The sequence below is a fragment of the Anneissia japonica genome, unplaced genomic scaffold (assembly GCF_011630105.1).
Source record: "Anneissia japonica isolate Jap-2015-1 unplaced genomic scaffold, ASM1163010v1 scaffold3174_len352767_cov145, whole genome shotgun sequence".
Classification (NCBI taxonomy): Eukaryota; Metazoa; Echinodermata; class Crinoidea; order Comatulida; family Comatulidae; genus Anneissia; species Anneissia japonica.
The window spans coordinates 42,525-62,063 of record NW_022695265.1 but is presented as its reverse complement, the minus strand read 5'-3'; the positions used below and the strand labels follow the sequence as shown (position 1 = coordinate 62,063).

General features: G+C 34.5%; 1 protein-coding gene across 1 annotated transcript in view; it reads right to left on the bottom strand.

Moving 5' to 3' along the window:
• Positions 1-1,641: 1,641 nt before the first annotated feature.
• The window catches only part of LOC117101457 (acid-sensing ion channel 4-A-like), a 35,084-nt gene continuing 17,186 nt past the window's right edge, over positions 1,642-19,539 (bottom strand). Inside the window, exon 7 of the mRNA XM_033241434.1 lies at positions 1,642-3,194. Within this exon, the coding sequence (XP_033097325.1) occupies positions 3,085-3,194 (110 nt within the window). The 3' untranslated portion in view covers positions 1,642-3,084. The remainder of the gene's footprint in view (positions 3,195-19,539) is intronic.

Sequence of the window (19,539 nt, the reverse complement as noted above, 5' to 3'; positions counted from 1 at the left end):
TTATAGTGTTGTTCAGTGATATAATAACCAACTTCTTAAAAGTAAATTCATGTTGTAAATGCTCAAAAAATGATTACAATTTTATTTATATTATGAATAATAATATTGTATCAGATAAGATCACTTATAATTAGATAGCTTGGGAGTTTTCTTGTCTTTACATCTAATCATAAAATCATTTACATGTATTATTATCATTATTAATACTACTAATATTACTACCATTATTATTTTCAATAATAAAAGTATTATAATTATCATCGTTTTTATTAACTATTATTATAAATAATAATAAAATAAAAATAATGATATTGTTACTATTGTGGCGTAAGCCCCAAACTGTTTAAAGTTATGTAAACATGTTAAGAACAATTTTGCTTATTTTTTGCATAACTTTTTTCGTGCGTAATTCGACAATTAGCGTCAACAATCAGGTTTACAAGAACAACGTTTTAAATTAATAAGTTGTAGACAGCGGACGAATATAATAGTAACTTTCAATTCCGAAAACATCTTTCAAAACATTAACTATCATCAGTTCATGGAAGAACAAACGAAAAAGAAAGGAATATCTTTTTTTTATTCTTTGGGTACTTTACTTAGTTATCATAATATTATTATAAATCAGTTGCTTTATAATTTACTTACATTTTTATACAAAAATGTATCGTCCTTGGGACTAAATCTACTAAAATAATATATACATTTAAGTATGTTATATTACATTTATTTGTTCAAAACTATGAAGTAATGTTGTTCTTATTAGAAAATGCACACAACATGGTAGCAATAAAGTGTCTAGATTAGCAGATAGAATATCACTATGACAAAATAATAGTAGCTCGTCAGTAAAAACACTCGATTTAAGAAAGTTCAGTATTATACAATAGAACTAGTACAACACCCAACGCATATTGACATTAAAACACAATTTCCCTGGTATAGCATCTTTTCAGAAAAGCTGCTTGTTCTGTTTGGCCCATAGCCATTCTTAAACTTCGTTTAAACACAGTCGTCAACGAGGGTTGATTATGTCTTTGTGTAATTTGCTGCTGCTTAGTATTTATAAAAGAAAGAAACTATTATACTACATTGATTTGTTTGTTCTTTACTGAAGCAGCTCGCTATTTCTTCTCTTTAAATATTATAATATCTTATTCAAGGATTAGACATATCAGTTATTTGTTTTATTAAAACACAATTAATTGTATTGCACTGTACTACAGTACAAAGAAATATGTACATGGCCGGCAGAACCGGGGGCTGTCTCTTATACACACTTTCCAGGTCCCCCACTTTTTGGAAAAAAATATATAATGTTTGGAGATTTTTGTATGATCAAGAAATGCAAGAAAAGAAAGAGGGAAGGCGGAGAAGGATGGGAAATAGAATGTTTATCCAGTCCCCGACCGAGTTACATTTTCTCGCAATTCACTTTAGCGGATCTGGGGGAGGGGGTCATCGGTCCTGACCCCTCCCTTGGGCCAAAAAAAAGGGGGAAAAATTCTAGACCTACCTTTTCAGGACCCGTGAGCTGATTTTTTTTTACACTTAAGAAAATTAGAAATTTGAAGAACATAAAAGTCATTAAAACACAATTCAAATATCGAAAAAGCTCATTTCCCGACATCTAGGAATCAACATTTTCCCGGGGAAGAACCCCCGGATCCCCTTTTCTTTGGAGCTTATGGAATCTTTGAAAAAAGCCTACACAACTACTAATTTTTTTTAATGTATGTTTACACACATATCAGGCCTATTTACTGTAATAAGTATGAGGAAGTTTACCTGACCGTTTTCAAGAGGGGGAAAACCTTGAATTTTGAAGAACAAAGTCATTAGACACCTGGCTCAAAAGTCGAGAAAAGTCATTTCCCGCCATCTAGAAATCAACATTTTCCCATTAGGAGGACCCCAGACCCCTAGATTTGATTCCAGATTTGTATGATTCATATTCTCATTCATCTTAAAAGTGCCCCCCCCCCCATTTGAAAAACGTTCCGCATGCCCTGATGTAGACATACACAATTTTAGACAAAACGAATAATGCACGCTATCGCCAAAAACGTTCGGCGAAGATGATCGGTCCAATTTCAGTAGTTTGAGGTTTATGTTTAAGCTATTAGAAATATTGCATCACAAAGGATTTAAAAATCTTCATTTTGATGGCCTAATCCATTAACCACTGGTCATAAAAAATGAGATTTCCCTTAACTAAAATATTCCAATGTGTACAAGAAATACAATTTAAGAGAACGCTAGTATCATATAACAACTACAAGATTTTTTTTGACTGCTGCAATAACGTAGTTTAATGATATTAAAGATATACATACATATATATAATACATATCGTATTATCTCGTGTATTTGGTGTAGTATTGGCAAACATTAGATGTACGTACACACACACCCATACATATATATATATATATATACACACACATACATACACACACATATATACACACATACACACATATATATGTATGTATATATATATCCCCTCGCCGCTGAGAACTAGTGTTGTCCGAAAGCTTTTGTTCTAATTCTGGCTGTGTATTTACATATAATTTTTAGATGTTGCTTATTAAATTTGTATCTCGACCTTGGTATTAGAAGGCTAGCATCAAAACCATTAAGTTATTTACTTCGCCCCAAATAATAAATCATGATGTATTTACAGAAAATGTATTTTTAGTTACTAATAGATCGTTTCTTGCTATCATATACTAAATAAAATTGTGATCTCTATTATATTTTATGCATCAACTTCGCATACGCAAAAAGCGCGAAGAATTTTCTAATTCCTAAAAAAAGCCTCAATTGCTCAGTTGAAGAAGGTGTCTGCATAGACAACAGAAGGTCTAACAAAAGCCAGATAGTATAAGATCAGAAATGTCATGCCAACATGATTATAAACAATAGGCTAGGTGAGATAGGGGAATGAATAAACAGCGTTAACAAGTGGTAATGATTGGAGCATGGACTTATTAATAGGTCCATGATTGGAGACATAATACGTGGTCTCTATGAGCTGTACGAAAAAACTATTAAAAAAATAGAAGCACGCTTCTATAAATATTAACGTCGTTTCCATTTCTTGACGGCAGCGCAAAGTAAGAAGTCGACGAACTCAAACATGGTAGTTAAACTCATTCCACAAAGTAGACCCATATACCCGCCAATGTCACCTGGAGAAATAAGTTAAATGAAGTTAGTTATATAGATATGGGTGAAAGTTTACTTGCACAACTTCTTAGCACACTTTGTTAAAACATTGTATTTTCATTGTAAAAACATGTGTATTTGAGTAACTTAAAACAAAGTTCAATCCTCTACGACCAGTAGAGATATTATGGATTGATCAATACTTAATGTCAAACTTCAAACGTCGTAGACTTAATGACTTGTCTGAAGATACAAATTCATTATATCAAAAAAAAAAAAACGTCGTGTTCTGAAAGAACTATAGAATAACAGATAATACTTTCATTTTAAAAACCAGAGGATCCATTAATTAGTCTTAAATTCAAAAAAATACAGTAACTCCGAAAAGAGACAGGCATTTTGAGATTCAACATTTAGATCTATTTGATCATTTTCAAGAATACTATTTTTCTGAAAATGATCAAATATTATATCGATCTATATACTGTCTTTTTGTTTTACTTTTATTTTAGATTCGATAATTTAAAAAAAACCTTTCAAATAAACGTGGCCGAATCTATATTGCATTGTTGATCTCAAATGTGCATCTAATTCAATCAATCATAATTATCTTATTTATAAATTGAAAAATGTTGGTAAAGATTGTTAGTTATGTTAAATATAATAGTTACTCATTATTTTACGTAATAGACCGAATCGGCGGCTCGGGTCACGTGAGTTATAGTGGATAATAAGTTTTGTTTACATCTATCGAGATCGCGAGACGACAGTGCATTGAATATTGCTTCGCCTTTTTGATGTAAATCACACCATAGATGTTGCAAATGTTGGTTGGATGCGAGTTATAATTTGGTATATCACTTAGAAGTGTGTCACACTAAAGGTGGGTTGGATGCGAGCTATAATTTAGTATATCACTTAGAAGTGTGTCACACTAAAGATGAACTGTAATGATGAGGCATAATGGGGTAACAGACAAATAATAGTACACTGCAAAACAAAGTTAAAATATAAAAGTAAAGTCTTTAATAAATAAAATTCAATATGCATCTTCTCTTCTCAACAACATAATGGTTCTTCCCGACGGTTTATCGTTGCACATATACAGTAACATAACTATTCAACTCCCATCGGTCAGTAACAGGCACATGCACAGGTACAGACACGGGTGGCACTATAACAAATAAAATCAATTTTCTAATAACCACCATTTATTTCATTACAATTAATCATTAATCAAGCCTATGATAATTATAACAATTTACTAATTAGTAAAACAAAATATAATGTATTTGTACTCACAATGAACATCTAAATTGAGGGCTGTCTTGACGACAGCTCCCTTACGTGACCGTAAGTAGCTCGTATCGTTTGAGGTGTGTCGCATGACTTAGCATATTTTGTTTTTATACGGCGGTACACCTCAGACAATGATTACGCTAATTAAAGTCATGCTTAATTGCTTCCATTATAAATACGCAAATTATAGCGCTAGATGATCGTTTTAACCGTGACAATTAACCCCCAACCCAAGTTAAATGCACCGCCATTTAACAAAATACACTTTCTTTATCTTAACTACATATAATCAATCATAAACATCAATATGGCTAACAGAGAGCAGAAATTCCAAATCAAATATTTTCTGGCCAATTGTAGGCATATAATCAACTTTCTTATATATTAAAAAAAAATACATTTAATTTCATACAAGCAAACTCATTCTGATGTTAAATTTATATACGACTTAAACAATCTTCTCCGACATTATTTACTCCTTTTATGACCCTGATTCGGTATGTGAAAGGTTGTAAAATAAGAGCCCATCGTAAGACCATTTACCACCTGTGTTTTTCTAAGAGATGTGAGAGGCTGGTGAACTGTTTCGATCACAAACTCTCTACCATAAAGGTAGGGTTCAAATCTTTTCTTTCACCATATAATTGCAAGACATTACTTTTCAATAACTGAATATCTCTTTTGGGTCTCACTGAGTTTCTTTCATGCATATGAAACGACAAAATATTTCTCCAGCCGTTTCCTGGAGTAATGCTGCACCAATACCTGTGTTGCCCGCATCAGTCCTTGATTCTTTGTTGATGTCGGGTAATTGTAAAATAGGGCCTAAATACAATTTTCGTTTAAGAACTGTAAACGCCCTTTCTAACTCATCATTCCATGCTATTATATTAGGCTGTCGTTTCTTGGTTACATCAGATAAATGAGCGGATATAGAAGCAAAGTTATCTACAAATTTCCTGTAATATCCTACTAGTCCTAGAAATGACCTCATTTGACTTTTTGTAGTATGTACTTTTATCATCTTTTATTGCTTGTACTTTATCATATTTGGGTTTAAGTTTCCCATTACCCACTACATGTCCGAGAAATTCTACCTCTCTGTACCATATGTAGCATTTAGTTGGTCTCGCAGTTAAATTTGCATCTCCCACGTTTCAGTATGTATCAATACATCATCAATGTAATTATGGACATTAGGTAACCCTTGTAACAATCTACGCATAACGCGAGTAAAAGTCCAACATGAATAGTGAAGGCCGTCAAATGCTTTGATTCCGGTGCCATAGGTATCTGCCAATAACCTTTGCTTAGGTCGATTTTAGTAAAGAAAATATCTTTTGCTAATACTGCAAATACCTCGTCAGGAGGACCCGGAATAGTTTCGGCATCAAATACAGTAAATACATTAATTTTACGCATATCACAGCAGATACGCTTCGTCCCATCTAGTTATTAACTAGAACAATAGGACTAGCGTATGGCCTTTAACTTGGGGATATTATAACGTCAGCATTTCTTGGATATCCTTTTCCACTTCTTTACGCATAGCATGTGGGATGGGATATGCTTTACTTCTTACAGGAGTATTGTTATTTAGTATTATCTTATGTTGTCCCAAATTGGTTTTACCCGGTACATCAGTCATTACGTCACAAAACTTCTTCATAACACTCTTTACTTCCATACGTTTACTTTTAGGCAAATCCCGGCAAACACTTACATCTTTGATACTCTCCTTACTTTTAAGAGGTGCCAACCCCACCTGCTCCTTTTCTCTACCAATTACATCCTCTTCATTCTTTTCATACTCAACCACCGCAATGCACGCTAATTCATCTACCTTCTTCTCACTGTTCCTTCTTACAAATTTTTTAAACATAATATTATGAAAAAAATTCTCACGATGGCCAAAGTTCACTTGGTAGTTAAGAGGGTTTACCTTTTTGGGAAATAGGAAATAGCCCTTTCCAAGACGTAAGTAATTTGTTGGAATCTGTTGGGAGTAAAACCAAAACCTCTTTCCTTATCTCTAACTCTCTAGGTTTCGCCTTTTTGTCATAATACTTCTTGTAGCGTTTACTAGCTTTATGTAATCATTTTTGGCTATTGCACAAGTGTGTTCCAATCTATCCTTCAAATCAAGGACATATTTATAGGCTGGCTTTTGTTCACAATGTCTATGACATCCTGTCCATAACTCTTTGATAATCATCATGAGCCCTCTGACACTACGGCCATATAGTAACTCAAATGGTGAGAAACCAGTGCTTTCTTGAGGTACCTCTCTGTAGGCGAATAATAATGGGTCTATATAGCTATAAGCATAACCACTTTCTTCTCCCCGGTATACTGTGCTGACTCACCATATGCACTATTAACCACAACATTTGTACAGCCTGAATAACGCAAAACTTGAACTTCATACTTACCAATATATCCAGTTTGTATCGGCATCTTATTATCGTCACCTTCACATGATACTAATTTAGTTGCATCTGGTAAATCATTAGGCTTTTTATAAACATCAGAATAAGTATTCTCTATAGAAGAACTCCACTTACCTTTTCCCATCGGATCAGCTTCTCTTTTCCCTATCATCCCCGCTCTAATATTTTTCTTTCTAAAACAATCACGGGCAACATGACCAATTCGATTACAAATGTAGCATCTACGAGGAGCATACGTCACAGGACCTCCCCTTCTATACGTTTCCCTAGGACCACTATCTCTATGACCATTATCTTTAGGACCACTAACTCTAGGACAATCATAACTACTCATTGAAGGACACTTTCCCCTTTCGACATGAACAGGTTGGGTTCCCTTCTAAATACTGATTAGAAAAACTTGCCATAATTATGGAATCTTTGGGTTTTCTTTCTCTTAAGAAAATAGCATGTTCCTTAGAACAACAGGACAAAAACTGTTCCATAAGCAATAATTCTATGATGCCATTAATATCTTTTTCGTCTGACATCTCAATCCATCTATTTAAGTAATTTTTAAATCTATTAAGGAATTTTATCCCATTTTCACCCGATTCGGGTCTTATTTCTCTAAATTTCTTTCTAAAGCCATCTGCCGTTAAGTGATAAGCTTTTAAAACTACCTGTTTTACTTTATCATAATTATTAATTTCGTCTGGAGGAAGAAGAGTATGTTCAAATAAGGCAGTACCCTGGAGTAAAGCACCCAAATTAGTTGCCCATTCCTGATCCCTTTTCCAACCCTGGGTGGTGGCATAACGTTCAAACCTACTTATGTAAGCATCGATATCATCTTTTTCGGGATTAAAGGTTGGTAATTTAGGGGGTTTACCCTTGGAACTAGAAATAATTGTATCATTAGCGGCTACTTGATGTGCAGCCTTTGCCTGTTCAAGTTGTATTTGTAATTGCAATATTTTAACTTGTTCTGCCTCCTTTTTCAAATCTATATCAGCCTCAACACGCTTTTTATCCAATTCAATCTCAAGATCAATCTCTTTTCTCCTCTTTTCGTCTTCCCACATCTCTGCCCTAAGTGCTCTCTCTACATCTCTCTGCTCATTTAACTTCTGTCTCTCTTCATTTACAAATACTCTTAACTCTTTTCCCGATAACCCGAACTCCTTACCTATATCCGTCAGCCTTTCTACTTCCAAATGAGATGCCATATTGATGCAAATTTAACCAACTTTATAATGCATATCTTTATGTTCGTATATTACTTATTAAGTATTTTGCATGTACAATTATTATGTCGAATAACATTTATTACCTCCGCCTCTATCTTATAATTTCCTGGACGAGCCCCCAAATTGTCACACTAAAGGTTAACTGTAATGATGAAGCATAATGGGGTAACAGAAAAATAATAGTACACTGCAAAGCAAGTTAAAATATAAAAGTAAAGTCTTTAATTTAAAAAAAATTCAATATGCATCTTCTCTTCTCAACAACATAATGGTTCTTCCCGACGGTTTATCGTTGCGCATATACGGTAACATAACTATTCAACTCCCATGGTATCGGTCAGTAACAGGCACATGCACAGGTACAGACACGGGTGGCACTATAACAAAAAAAATCAATTTTGTAATAACCACCATTTATTTCATTACAATTAATCATTAATCAAGCCTATGATAATTATAACAATTTACTAATTAGTAAAACAAAATATAATGTATTTGTACTCACAATGAACATCTAAATTGAGGGCTGTCTTGACACCTCCCTTACGTGACCGTAAATAGCTCGTATCGTTTGAGGTGTGTTGCATGACATATTTTGTTTTTATACGGCGGTACACCTTACACAATGATTACGCTAATTAAAGTCATGCTTAATTGCTTCCATTATAAATACGCAAATTATAGCGCTAGATGATCGTTTTAACCGTGACAAAGTGTTTCAAAATTAAATTTTCAAACAATTATCAGTTTGGTTTGGTAAGGCTCCAAAGGATAGTGGGAATAAAGCCTGGAAGTTTTTAAAGGAAAGGTTTCACTACGTGCCTATTGCTCCAGTGAGTCGTCGCGAGTCATTTTAGGCATATGGCCTAGTCAAGGATGTTATTCATGGCAAATGCTACAACAACAAAAAATTTCCCATTCGTTGCAAGAGCATTATTTTACAGTTATTTTAAATCCAAAATTAAATCATAGGATGTTTTGTAGTTACTTCTGAGGATAATGATCATCATATGACATAACTACGTACTGACATTAGGATGTACCATGCCAAATAGGCCTATTATCACCAACCTGTTTCCTAGACCAAGTTTGGTTGAGCAATGAGAACCGTTAAGGGTTATTTTCTACTTTATTACCAACTCGACTACAAAGATATATATAGCCAAGGTATAACAACTCCTTTCCTGCTCCGGGCTCTGGTCAAGGTACGATACCTTCACGACGTGCATATTGCTCCAGTGGAGTCGTCGTCGGCTGAGGTACTTTTTAGGCCTGAGCCCTAAGTAAAGAATATTATTCATGGCAAATGCTATTCTGTGCAAGAGTATTATTTTACAGTTATTTTAAATCCAAAATTTAATCATAGGATGTTGTAGTTACTGCCGAGGATAATGATCATCATTATGACATATTATTATTATTACGTACTGGAATTAGGATGTACTATATTAACCAGGCCTATTATCACCAGCCTGTTTCACAAGTTTGGTTGAGCAACCAGTACCGTTAAGTGTCATTTTCTACTTTATTACCTACAGTACTCGACTACAGAGATATATAGTCGAGGCATAACTCCGTCCCTGCTCCGGGCCATGGTCGAGGTTTAACACCCACAGTGCAGCCTAGGCAAGGCCTACATATATTTAGCCTACCGTACACTAGCAGCATTCCATAGCCTAAATAAAATGTACAGAGGTTGCCAAAGTATTTATAAATCATTAATAAAAAATAAAATAAAAAACAAACAAACAAACAACAAAACTAGATTTGAACTCGTCACTGAAGACGAGTTTGGTGATCCGCCGTACTTTGACCCTTACAAAGCGCGCGCGATGCTGATTGAAAAGTTTCATAATATGCTAAAATATCCTGTAACTATTTTTTTTTTTAAAAGAATAATTTTCAGCATTTTAAAAGATTTACGCATGCGTACATTTACGGATTGACGCCCGTGAGCACGGTAATGACACAAATAGTGACTCCTGATATGAATACAGTGTCAGGAACACAAAATATGTAATCAAAACATGGTTTCCAGCTTCAGTACGTTCTGTGTGCGTGGAAATGAACGTATGGCGCGTAAATATAGAAAGTTTTGGAATGCAGAAAATGACCCGAAACGTTTAAACTATCTGAATAGTGATATTAAGAATTTTCAAATTTTAACATACGAACACGTCACGATGTGTGCGTGTACAGTAATGGCACACGAAATTAAATATTGTCGTGTTTATAAAACCGTTTGTTAGTTATTAATGCCACACGAATTTTCCCTTCATATAACCTATACTTTATACTGTATATAAGTCTGATAGCGTCGAAATAAAGTCTGCCGCCCTCTCTCTGTGTTCTATTTTTTACATCTTTTAAAAATGAGAGATAAGAATGCTCTAAAAATTCAACCTTTTTGACCATGCTGACGTGATCAAAATGAAAAATAAAGGGACACGGCCGAAAGAGAATTGATTTAGCTATAACATACTCACAGGTGAGAAACAATCAATCAAGATAAGCGAGATACGTTCAAAGGAGTATAAAAGTAATGACGTCATAAATAGAAATTCAGTTATTTCTTAATTCAAATAGCAATATGTTGACGTCATAATGTCCGATCAGCCAATATGATCTATAAAATCGTATCTACAACTCATGTGCTTTCAGAATATGTAATAAAAATTGGGGGTCACCTTCATCCTAAGGAGCTATAACTGAATAAAAATATTCATGGTTTTATGCATATATAAATGTTGACGCACGCGTACGTGCACGCTAAAAAGCGCGAACGGAAAATGAAGGTACATAACATTCAACCTTGACCTGAAGTTTATGCTCAACTAATATGATTTAGAAATTACGATTGGTTAAGATGATATGGGCTCATCAACGTTTCGAGGAATGAAAGATGGGGGTTCAGAAAAAAAAACATTTTTTGACCATGATGACGTCATCAAAAAGTAAAAAGAAGTCATATATTTGAAAGAAAATTGTCTCTGCTATAACATACTCAAAGTTGGAAAAACATTGACCAAGGATGAGCGAGATATGCTCAAATTCCCTTTTTTTAAAAATGACGTCATCGATAAAATTCAGTTTGTTGAATTCAGATGGCAAAATGATGACGTCACAATGTCCGATCAGCCATTATGATCTATAAAATCATGTGGTTTCACAATATGTAATAAAAATTGGGGATCACCTTTCATCCTAAGGAGCTATAATTGATAAAAAAATAGGCCTTACTTTAGCATATTTTCACTGTATATCGGCACAAATTCCCGCATAGGTCCCTATGTTTGATGCGCACGTACGACATTGCTATTGGCCATAAGATGACCGAAAACAATTTAAATTTGTGAAAACAATTTCAGGAACCTAAAATATGTAAAAAAAAGAACCTAATTTTTAGCTTCCATACGTACTGCGCAAGTAATAGTGCGCGCGCGTAGTGGAAAATTATGAAGAATTTTCAAATGCTCAAAATGGCCTGAAACGTGCTCTAAGTTTGTCAAAAAGTGATTTAGAACATTTTGAAATTTTGACGCATGCACGCGTGCGCGCGCGTTATGAAGCGTACACGTAAAATTAGGGTACATTACATTCAACATTGACCTGAAGTTAATGCTCACTAATTACGATTTCGAAATGGCAATTGGTTAGGCTGATATGATCGATAATGTAAAAACGGAAAATTGCGCGTAGCTGACGTCACAAATGACTGGTCACCTTGAATACCGTACCATGTCTATTCCAGGCGATGCCAAAATGATCGATGAAGGATCGTCTGCGTACCTCTTAGAAATTTTGAGATAACGTGCGAACAAAAATACGGAAAAAGAAAGAAGAATAAGAAAAAAAGAAGACAGTACAATAACAAGCGGTGATCTGCTCGACAGCGGATCACCAAAAAAAAAAAGAAAAGAAAAGAAAACATAGGCCAACTGCTTTACATTAGTTTGGGTCGCTGTAAAACATCATAACTCTCTCAATATACAGTTTTCAATGAGCGCACTGTGGTTTACGATGTTGACCTTTACATTTAGTACCCACTATATGTCACGTGACACTTTCCAAAAAGATTCTCAAATATATGCTTGGTTAGAATTACAAGAAATGCAATGTAGGCAGTACAGGAGTCGATTTCTTTTATATAATGTTAACTGTTATTTAAGTTTAATTCGTTATTGGATACGTAATTTGAATATTGACCATTATCGTAATATTTTTTAAATTTTACTTATTTCAGTTACGTAAAATAGAAAGAAAAGCACTACAGTAGAATCCCTATTAAGGGGACACATTCGGGACCAAAAGTGTTCCGTTAATAGGGGTGTCCCCTGTATAGGGATACCCCTTGTGGACACTAACAAAAACGTGAAATTGTCCCCTTAGTAGGGGGTTTTTGGTATGTTTTCATATATAGATGACTTATAATTCTTTATAATTTATTTTTATTGACATAATTATTTACATTACAATTAGAACTAATTTATAGAAATAATTTACAATGCAAATGCAATTCCTTTATAATTTGAAATCAGCAGAAATGTAACTAAAACAATAGTTTATATGTTCCAAATATTGTTTAATGATGCAATGTTAATGAAAGGATTAGCATCCTACGAAATTTCAGGAAAAACGAAGAAAAAAGAAATAACACATGCAGTAGGCAAATATTACTCCAATATTCACTCCAAAGATTTAGGAAGAAAATTCTGGTTTATTCCTCAAATTTCAAAATTCAATTTTCATTTTCAATTAATTTCAATTTCAATTTTATTCAAAAAACCTCCAAAACAGAGAATTAAAATAGTAGGCCTAGAAGAACTATACAACAACAGAACAATTTAATTAAAATGAACAATACAGTTTATTCATACATATACCAGAACAATTAAAATTAAAGCCACAACAAAATTTGATAAAATCTGAAAATACAAAGTTCAATCAAATCAGATGTGAAACAGAACACCACTTTAACAGATACAAGCAAGCTACTACCAAACAAAGATGGATTATTTTACTTGATTCAAAATTCTTTTTGTTTTTCAATTTCAGTTAAATTATTATTATTATTATTATTATTACGTAGTCTAACAAAAAGCTCGCCCTTGACAAACAGCAGTAGAAAGGTGATAATAGTTAGAAAGTGTAAGTTCCTTAATAAGTTGCTCAAAATGTATCAAAATGTGTCACTATATAAAGTTGAGTAGATTTTTCTTATTTTGAGACTGTTATATTTGATACAATAGAAAAAAATAAAGTGTCCCCTTAATAGGGATTATTTGACACACTCAGAAAGTGTCCCCGTCCTCTTAATAGGGATGTCCCCTTAATAGGGGTTGGCCGCAGTGTTAAAAGATATATCGCCCCTCGTTTTATGGAAAAGTGTCCCCTTAATAGGGGTGTCCCCTGAACAGGAGTGTCCCAACGGAGGGGTCCTACTGTATACTGGTTATCACACGTAAGCATATACATTTTAAGAGTCTCACCGATATCAAAAGAAGAAATTTTCACCAAGAACAAAAAACAATATCCAAATAAAATTATTATTGCAATTTATAAAATGAAGTTGTTTCATCTGAACATCTTACCAAAACTAATAATTTAAAATGTGCACTATTAATTGTATTGAAGATGAATATCATTTCACCTTAGTTTGTCCTTGACCTTGCGCTATACATTTCGCTCTAACAATTGTTAAGCGGTGGCATCCAATTCAAAACTTTCTTAAATACTGTTATGTCCTGTGCTGTCCTGCATGCTTTAGTAATAGTGAGATTATTCCTACTACAGTCTTCTTTGATGCAGTCCGTCCAACGTTTGGGGGGGGGGGCTTCCTCTTGGTCTTTTCCCTTGGAAATCTCCCCAAATGCTATGAGTGGGTATCTGTTGGTTTTCATTCTGTTTAAATGTCCAAAATAGCGCAGTCGTTTTTTGTTCTATTATGTCCTTGTGGATGTTTTCTTGATGTCTCTGTTCCATAGGCAATCCATTTTTGATACACCTAGTATTCTTATGAGGCACATCATTTTAAATACCTTCAGTCGGTGTTCATCTTCTTTTATGATTGTCCAACTTTCACTTCCATAAAATAGGATCGAGAGCAATAAAACATTGTATATCTCTACCTTTGTTTTAAGTTGGATCGCTCTGGAAGTTAGGATTGGGTGGAGTTGTCTGACAATGTTTGCAGCCTTACCGATCCACTGTTTCATGTCTGCTTGGTAGCTTCCATGTTCATTTATAATTTCTCCTAGACAATTGAATTCGCTGACCTGTGTAAGTTGGTTTCCATTTATAATTATGTTAAGTGGTTGTTCAGGCTGGTATGTACGTCTTAGGACCTGGGTTTCTGTTTTTGCTATGTTGATCTTTAGTTCAAAGATTGAGCTACTGTTATGCACTTGGTCTACAAGCATTTGCAGGTCCTTTTCAGTTTCTGCAACTAAGGCAATGTCATCTGCGAATCTAAGGTTGTTCAGGAGTTCGCCACCATTGTGATACCGATGTTTTGGTCATGGAGAGCATGTAGCATTACCATTTCTAGTAGGATATTAAAAAGTTGTGGTGAGATTACACATCCTTGACGTACTCCAACTGTTGTTCAGAACCACTCTGTAGGTCTCCATTTATTCTTACATTGCTTTTAGCCTTTTTATATAGAGCGTTTAGGACTCTCACAATTTTGGCATTGAAGCCAAAAAAATTTAGAGCCTTCCACAATCCTTCTTGCCAAACGGAATCAAAAGCCCTCTCAAAGTATATGTAGTAGCAGAATACTTTTTTTTTCTCTCTCTAGGTATTTCTCTGTTATTTGTCTTAGGGTGAAAATCTGATCTATTGTGGATCTATCGGGACCGAATCCTGTCTGTGCCTCAGATAGTATCTCCTCAGTTCTTTTCGTCATTCTTTTTTGTAAGATCAGCATATACACCTTCCCTGTATGACTTATTAGACTAATACCTCGGTAGTTAGCACAATCAAGTTTGTCTTTCTTTTTATGGATTGGGGTTATAATTCCACAGCACCAGTCATCTGGGTAAATTTCTTTTTCCCATAATGTCCTTGCACAGTTTATGTATGACATTGATACCACTCTCGCCTGCAGTCTTTCTTTCCTCAGCTGTGATTCGGTCATATCCAGCAGCTTTGCCGGCAGTAAGTTTTTTTAATGGCACTTTCAACTTCTTCCCGCAGTATTTCTGGTTCGATTTCATGGTTGTTTATTCTGTGACATTACTAGCTGCTTGTGCATTGCGTGAATGATTTGTGTTGTATAACTCCTGAAAGTTTTCTTTCCATCTGTTTTTTACGTCGTCTTTTTTAGTCAGAATGGCTACTCTTTTGTCCTTTACAGTTTGCATCCTTGTTGATCTTTTCCTTGTACATTTCTTTACGGTAGAGTAGACTTTGTTGCTTGGTGTGCTCTCTCTACTTTTGAGCAGCCATTTATTCTTGCAGCCTTTCGTTTTTCTTTTTATTTCTCTGCTTAGGTAATTGTATCTAGATTTAACTTTTTCATCCTTTTTCTTTTTTGTTTTTAGTGTGCTTCTTTCGTCTGCTAATTCTAAAACCTCTTCGCTTATTCACGGTTTTTCTTTTTTATTTCTTTTTATTCCACGCACATTTTTTATGTAATTGTGAATGCATTTTAAATCTGTTTCATTGCTGTTTCGACATCTGTTGCGGGTTCTTCTAATAAGGGCTGAAATCTTCCTTCTATTTAGATTTCATATTTTTCCAATATATCTTTAAATTTTAGGCGGTGGACATCAAATAACTGTGGCTATGCTTTCTTTTTATTTGAGTTGAATTTTAACCGTAGGTTAGCTATAACAGGTTGGTGGTCTGACCCTACATCATCACTTGGGAACCTTCTAGCATTTGTTACACAGTTATTCCACTTGTATTGATAAGTATGTAGTCGATTTTGTTGTACAGATGTTCATTTCGTGATTCCCATGTCCAGTGTCTTGATTTCTTGCTCTGCTTAAATAATGTGTTGCAAATAGTTGGGTTGTTTACCGCACAAAAGCTCAATAATTTCTCCCCTCTTTCATTCACTTCTCCATAACCATAATTTCCCATTTCCCAGCATATTTTTCCATAGGTGCAAATCTTGTCCAACTTTAGCATTAAAGTCACCAGTTATAACTATTATATCGCGATTCGGCGTGTTACTCACTTCTTTTTGTAGATCATCGTTAAGTTCTGTCAATTATGTCCTCGCTGGCTGTGGCGGTTGGAGATTATACTTGGATTATTTTCATCTTTTCTTCCTTGGTTAAAACTCTTCAGCTATTATTCTCGAGTTTTCTCGAGACATTTTTTACGAATCATGAATTGATACATTTGTATCAATCTAAAAAGTATCGATTCATTGCGGCTTACTTGTTAAAATATGTTACCAAATTTCATTGGCATCATATATGACACATTTCAACGAAATCTAGAAAAAATTGCTAAATATTTAGATTGATTGAAATGATAATATTCTATATTCATATTTGAATTTGAGGTAATTGTAGCGCACAGCAGCTTTAAAATCGTACATGTGTTCAGGCAGGTAGTTTAGCAGGAATATGAGATTTCCATTCACCAAGGCATATTTTACAAGAAAAATATTTCCTATTCAAAAAACGCCGCAACCTCTGTAGCCTATTCAATTTGTGATACAGCTACTTCCAAATTTATCCTATGTGTAAATTTTGTTATCGTATTTAAGTTAGCTGTTTCAATAAACGAAATCTGTAACTGTATTTTCCTATAGATCCATAAATATTGTAGAGTTTACATTATTGAAGGTATGGTATAATTTGGCCTCGCCATCATGAGCAGCACATCTCCGAGACTATGTGACAAGATGAAGAAGGAAATCACATCCATCTTTCACTCCTTTGACCTCCGCATCACTATACAAGCAAACATAAAGATCACAAACTTCCTTGATGTCACACTCAACCTGACTAACGGATCCTATGCTCCATTCACCAAACCAGACAACAAATTGCTATACGTGGACAAAAGATCAAACCACCCTCCATCCATCTTAAAGCAAATCCCATCTTCAATCAATAAAAGAATATCAAGCAACTCCGATTCAGAAGCAACTTTTCAAAAGGCCGCCCCCGACTACCAAAAAGCACTAAGGGACAGCGGATTTCAACACAAGATGAAATACGAAAAACCACCTACAAACAACTCAAAAGCCAGAAGAAAAAGGAACATCATACGGTACAACCCACCTTTCAGCAAAAACGTCAAAACAAACATCGGCAGAACTTTCCTTAACCTGGTCAAAAAGCACTTCCACAAAGACAGCACCTTGCACAAATTGTTCAACAAGAACAACGTAAAAGTTAGAAACATGGGCAGCACCATCAAAGCCCACAACAACCACCTTCTCCACACCAAACAACAAGCACCGACCAAACTATGCAACTGTCGGATTAAAGAAGATTGCCCACTCTCGGGAAACTGCCTCACCTCCTCAATTATTTACAAAGCTACAAGCTACAATCACAACAAAAGAAGAATCGAAGCATTACATCGGGCTCACAGATACCGCATTTAAAATCCGATATACAAATCATAAGCACACATTCAATGCACCAAAACACAGAAACAGCACAGAACTTTCAAAGTTCATATGGAAACTAAAAGACAGCAAAACACAATACAATATCAAATGGTCCATTATTGATAGAGCTTCATCCTACTCACCCAAAACAAAGCGATGCAATCTATACAACGCAGAAAAGTTTCATATAGTTTATGCAGACAAACAATCTACTTTCAACAAAAGGCACGAACTCCTTTCAAAATGCAGACACCGTGCCAAATTCCTACTCAAAAACACATAATACCTAATTTGCATCTACACCGGCCCAACTCTACATATACACGTCAAATTTGAAATTCCCTCCACTCCTGAAGATGCCTAGTGCATGAAACAGCCTGTAGAGTGAAATTACAAGTTCCTTATTATTAATATTACTATTATATATATATATATATATATATATATATATAAAATTAAAACGGAACAGTAGAGAAAATCCGATCAGAATGACAAAATAAGCTAAGTATCCACTGGAAGGAATCCCAATATCTGCAGACAGATCCGTTTCGGCCTTCCAGGCCTCATCAGTGCAGCTATCTGCATGTAGCTGCACTTACCAGTAAATATATTTCAATTGGATGCAAGAACACTAATTTCTATTAAACTGACAATTCACTGGTTTCCTACAATGTGTGTCCCAAAACCTTGTTTACATGAACTACAAATAGTTCTCAATTATGTATAGATCGGCTTGAGCAGTGGTCATAAATGGGAAAAATAATTTTTTCCATACAAAATTATCATAATTCAGCTCTTTTCCATACAAAAGTTCATTGATTCGTACTTTAGTCGACAGACCTTTATAAGATCAACAATAATTGGATAGGTTTTCATAGTGACCTCAAGGCTTTAATTATTTTTCTTAGAAAAAATATATTTCCAGTGTATTTAATTGACAAAATTATTTCTAGATATCTTGTCTATATTCACTCCGATAACAAACAAACGAACGAAAAATCGAATATCCGTTATTTTAAGTTGCCTTACACTTGTAAATTTTCTAAAGTTATTTCACATAATGCTTTAACGAAACAGTTTTGTAATGATTTAAATATCAAATTGGTTTTTCTTCATTAAAAATTAGAAATATGTTTTCTGTGAAAGATCCTGTCCCTAGTGGTGTACGTTCTCAACGTTGTGTATAAATTCACATGGGCAGGCTGTAATGCCTGTTATATAGGCGAAACTGGCCGAAACTTGCAACGTGCGTTAACGAACACATGACCACGGACAGGAACTCGCACATTTTTAAACATCTTAATAGCTCATCCCAATGTAAAAGCTCATGCAACGAAGATTGCTTCCGTGTATTGTGTTCCGCTTCAACAGCCAGCCAAAGAAAAATCAAGGAGGCGTTGCATATAAAATGGGACACGCCCTCTCTCAACAACCAACTTTTACATGTTAATTTAACTTTGTCATTCTAATGTTCATCCTTACGTTATCATCTTTATTCATGCCATTCTTTCTTCTTTACAGTCATATCGATTCTCTAAAAATGCAATGTCATGATGTCTGTTCAAATAGCTATGTTTCAATTCCCATTTATTTAAAATACAATGCTTCACAATTGTTCACTCCCTTTAAATAGTAGATTGCATGTTAGCAATCGTTTCACTGAAGATGGCGAAGGAATTGCCGAAACATGTCTGTTTTATAGTATACCGAGTTTTGATAATAAAATTCATTAGGCTTTGCCTATTATGGTATTGAGGTTGAAACTTATTGTGGTATTCTTAAGATATATAATATATATATATATATATAT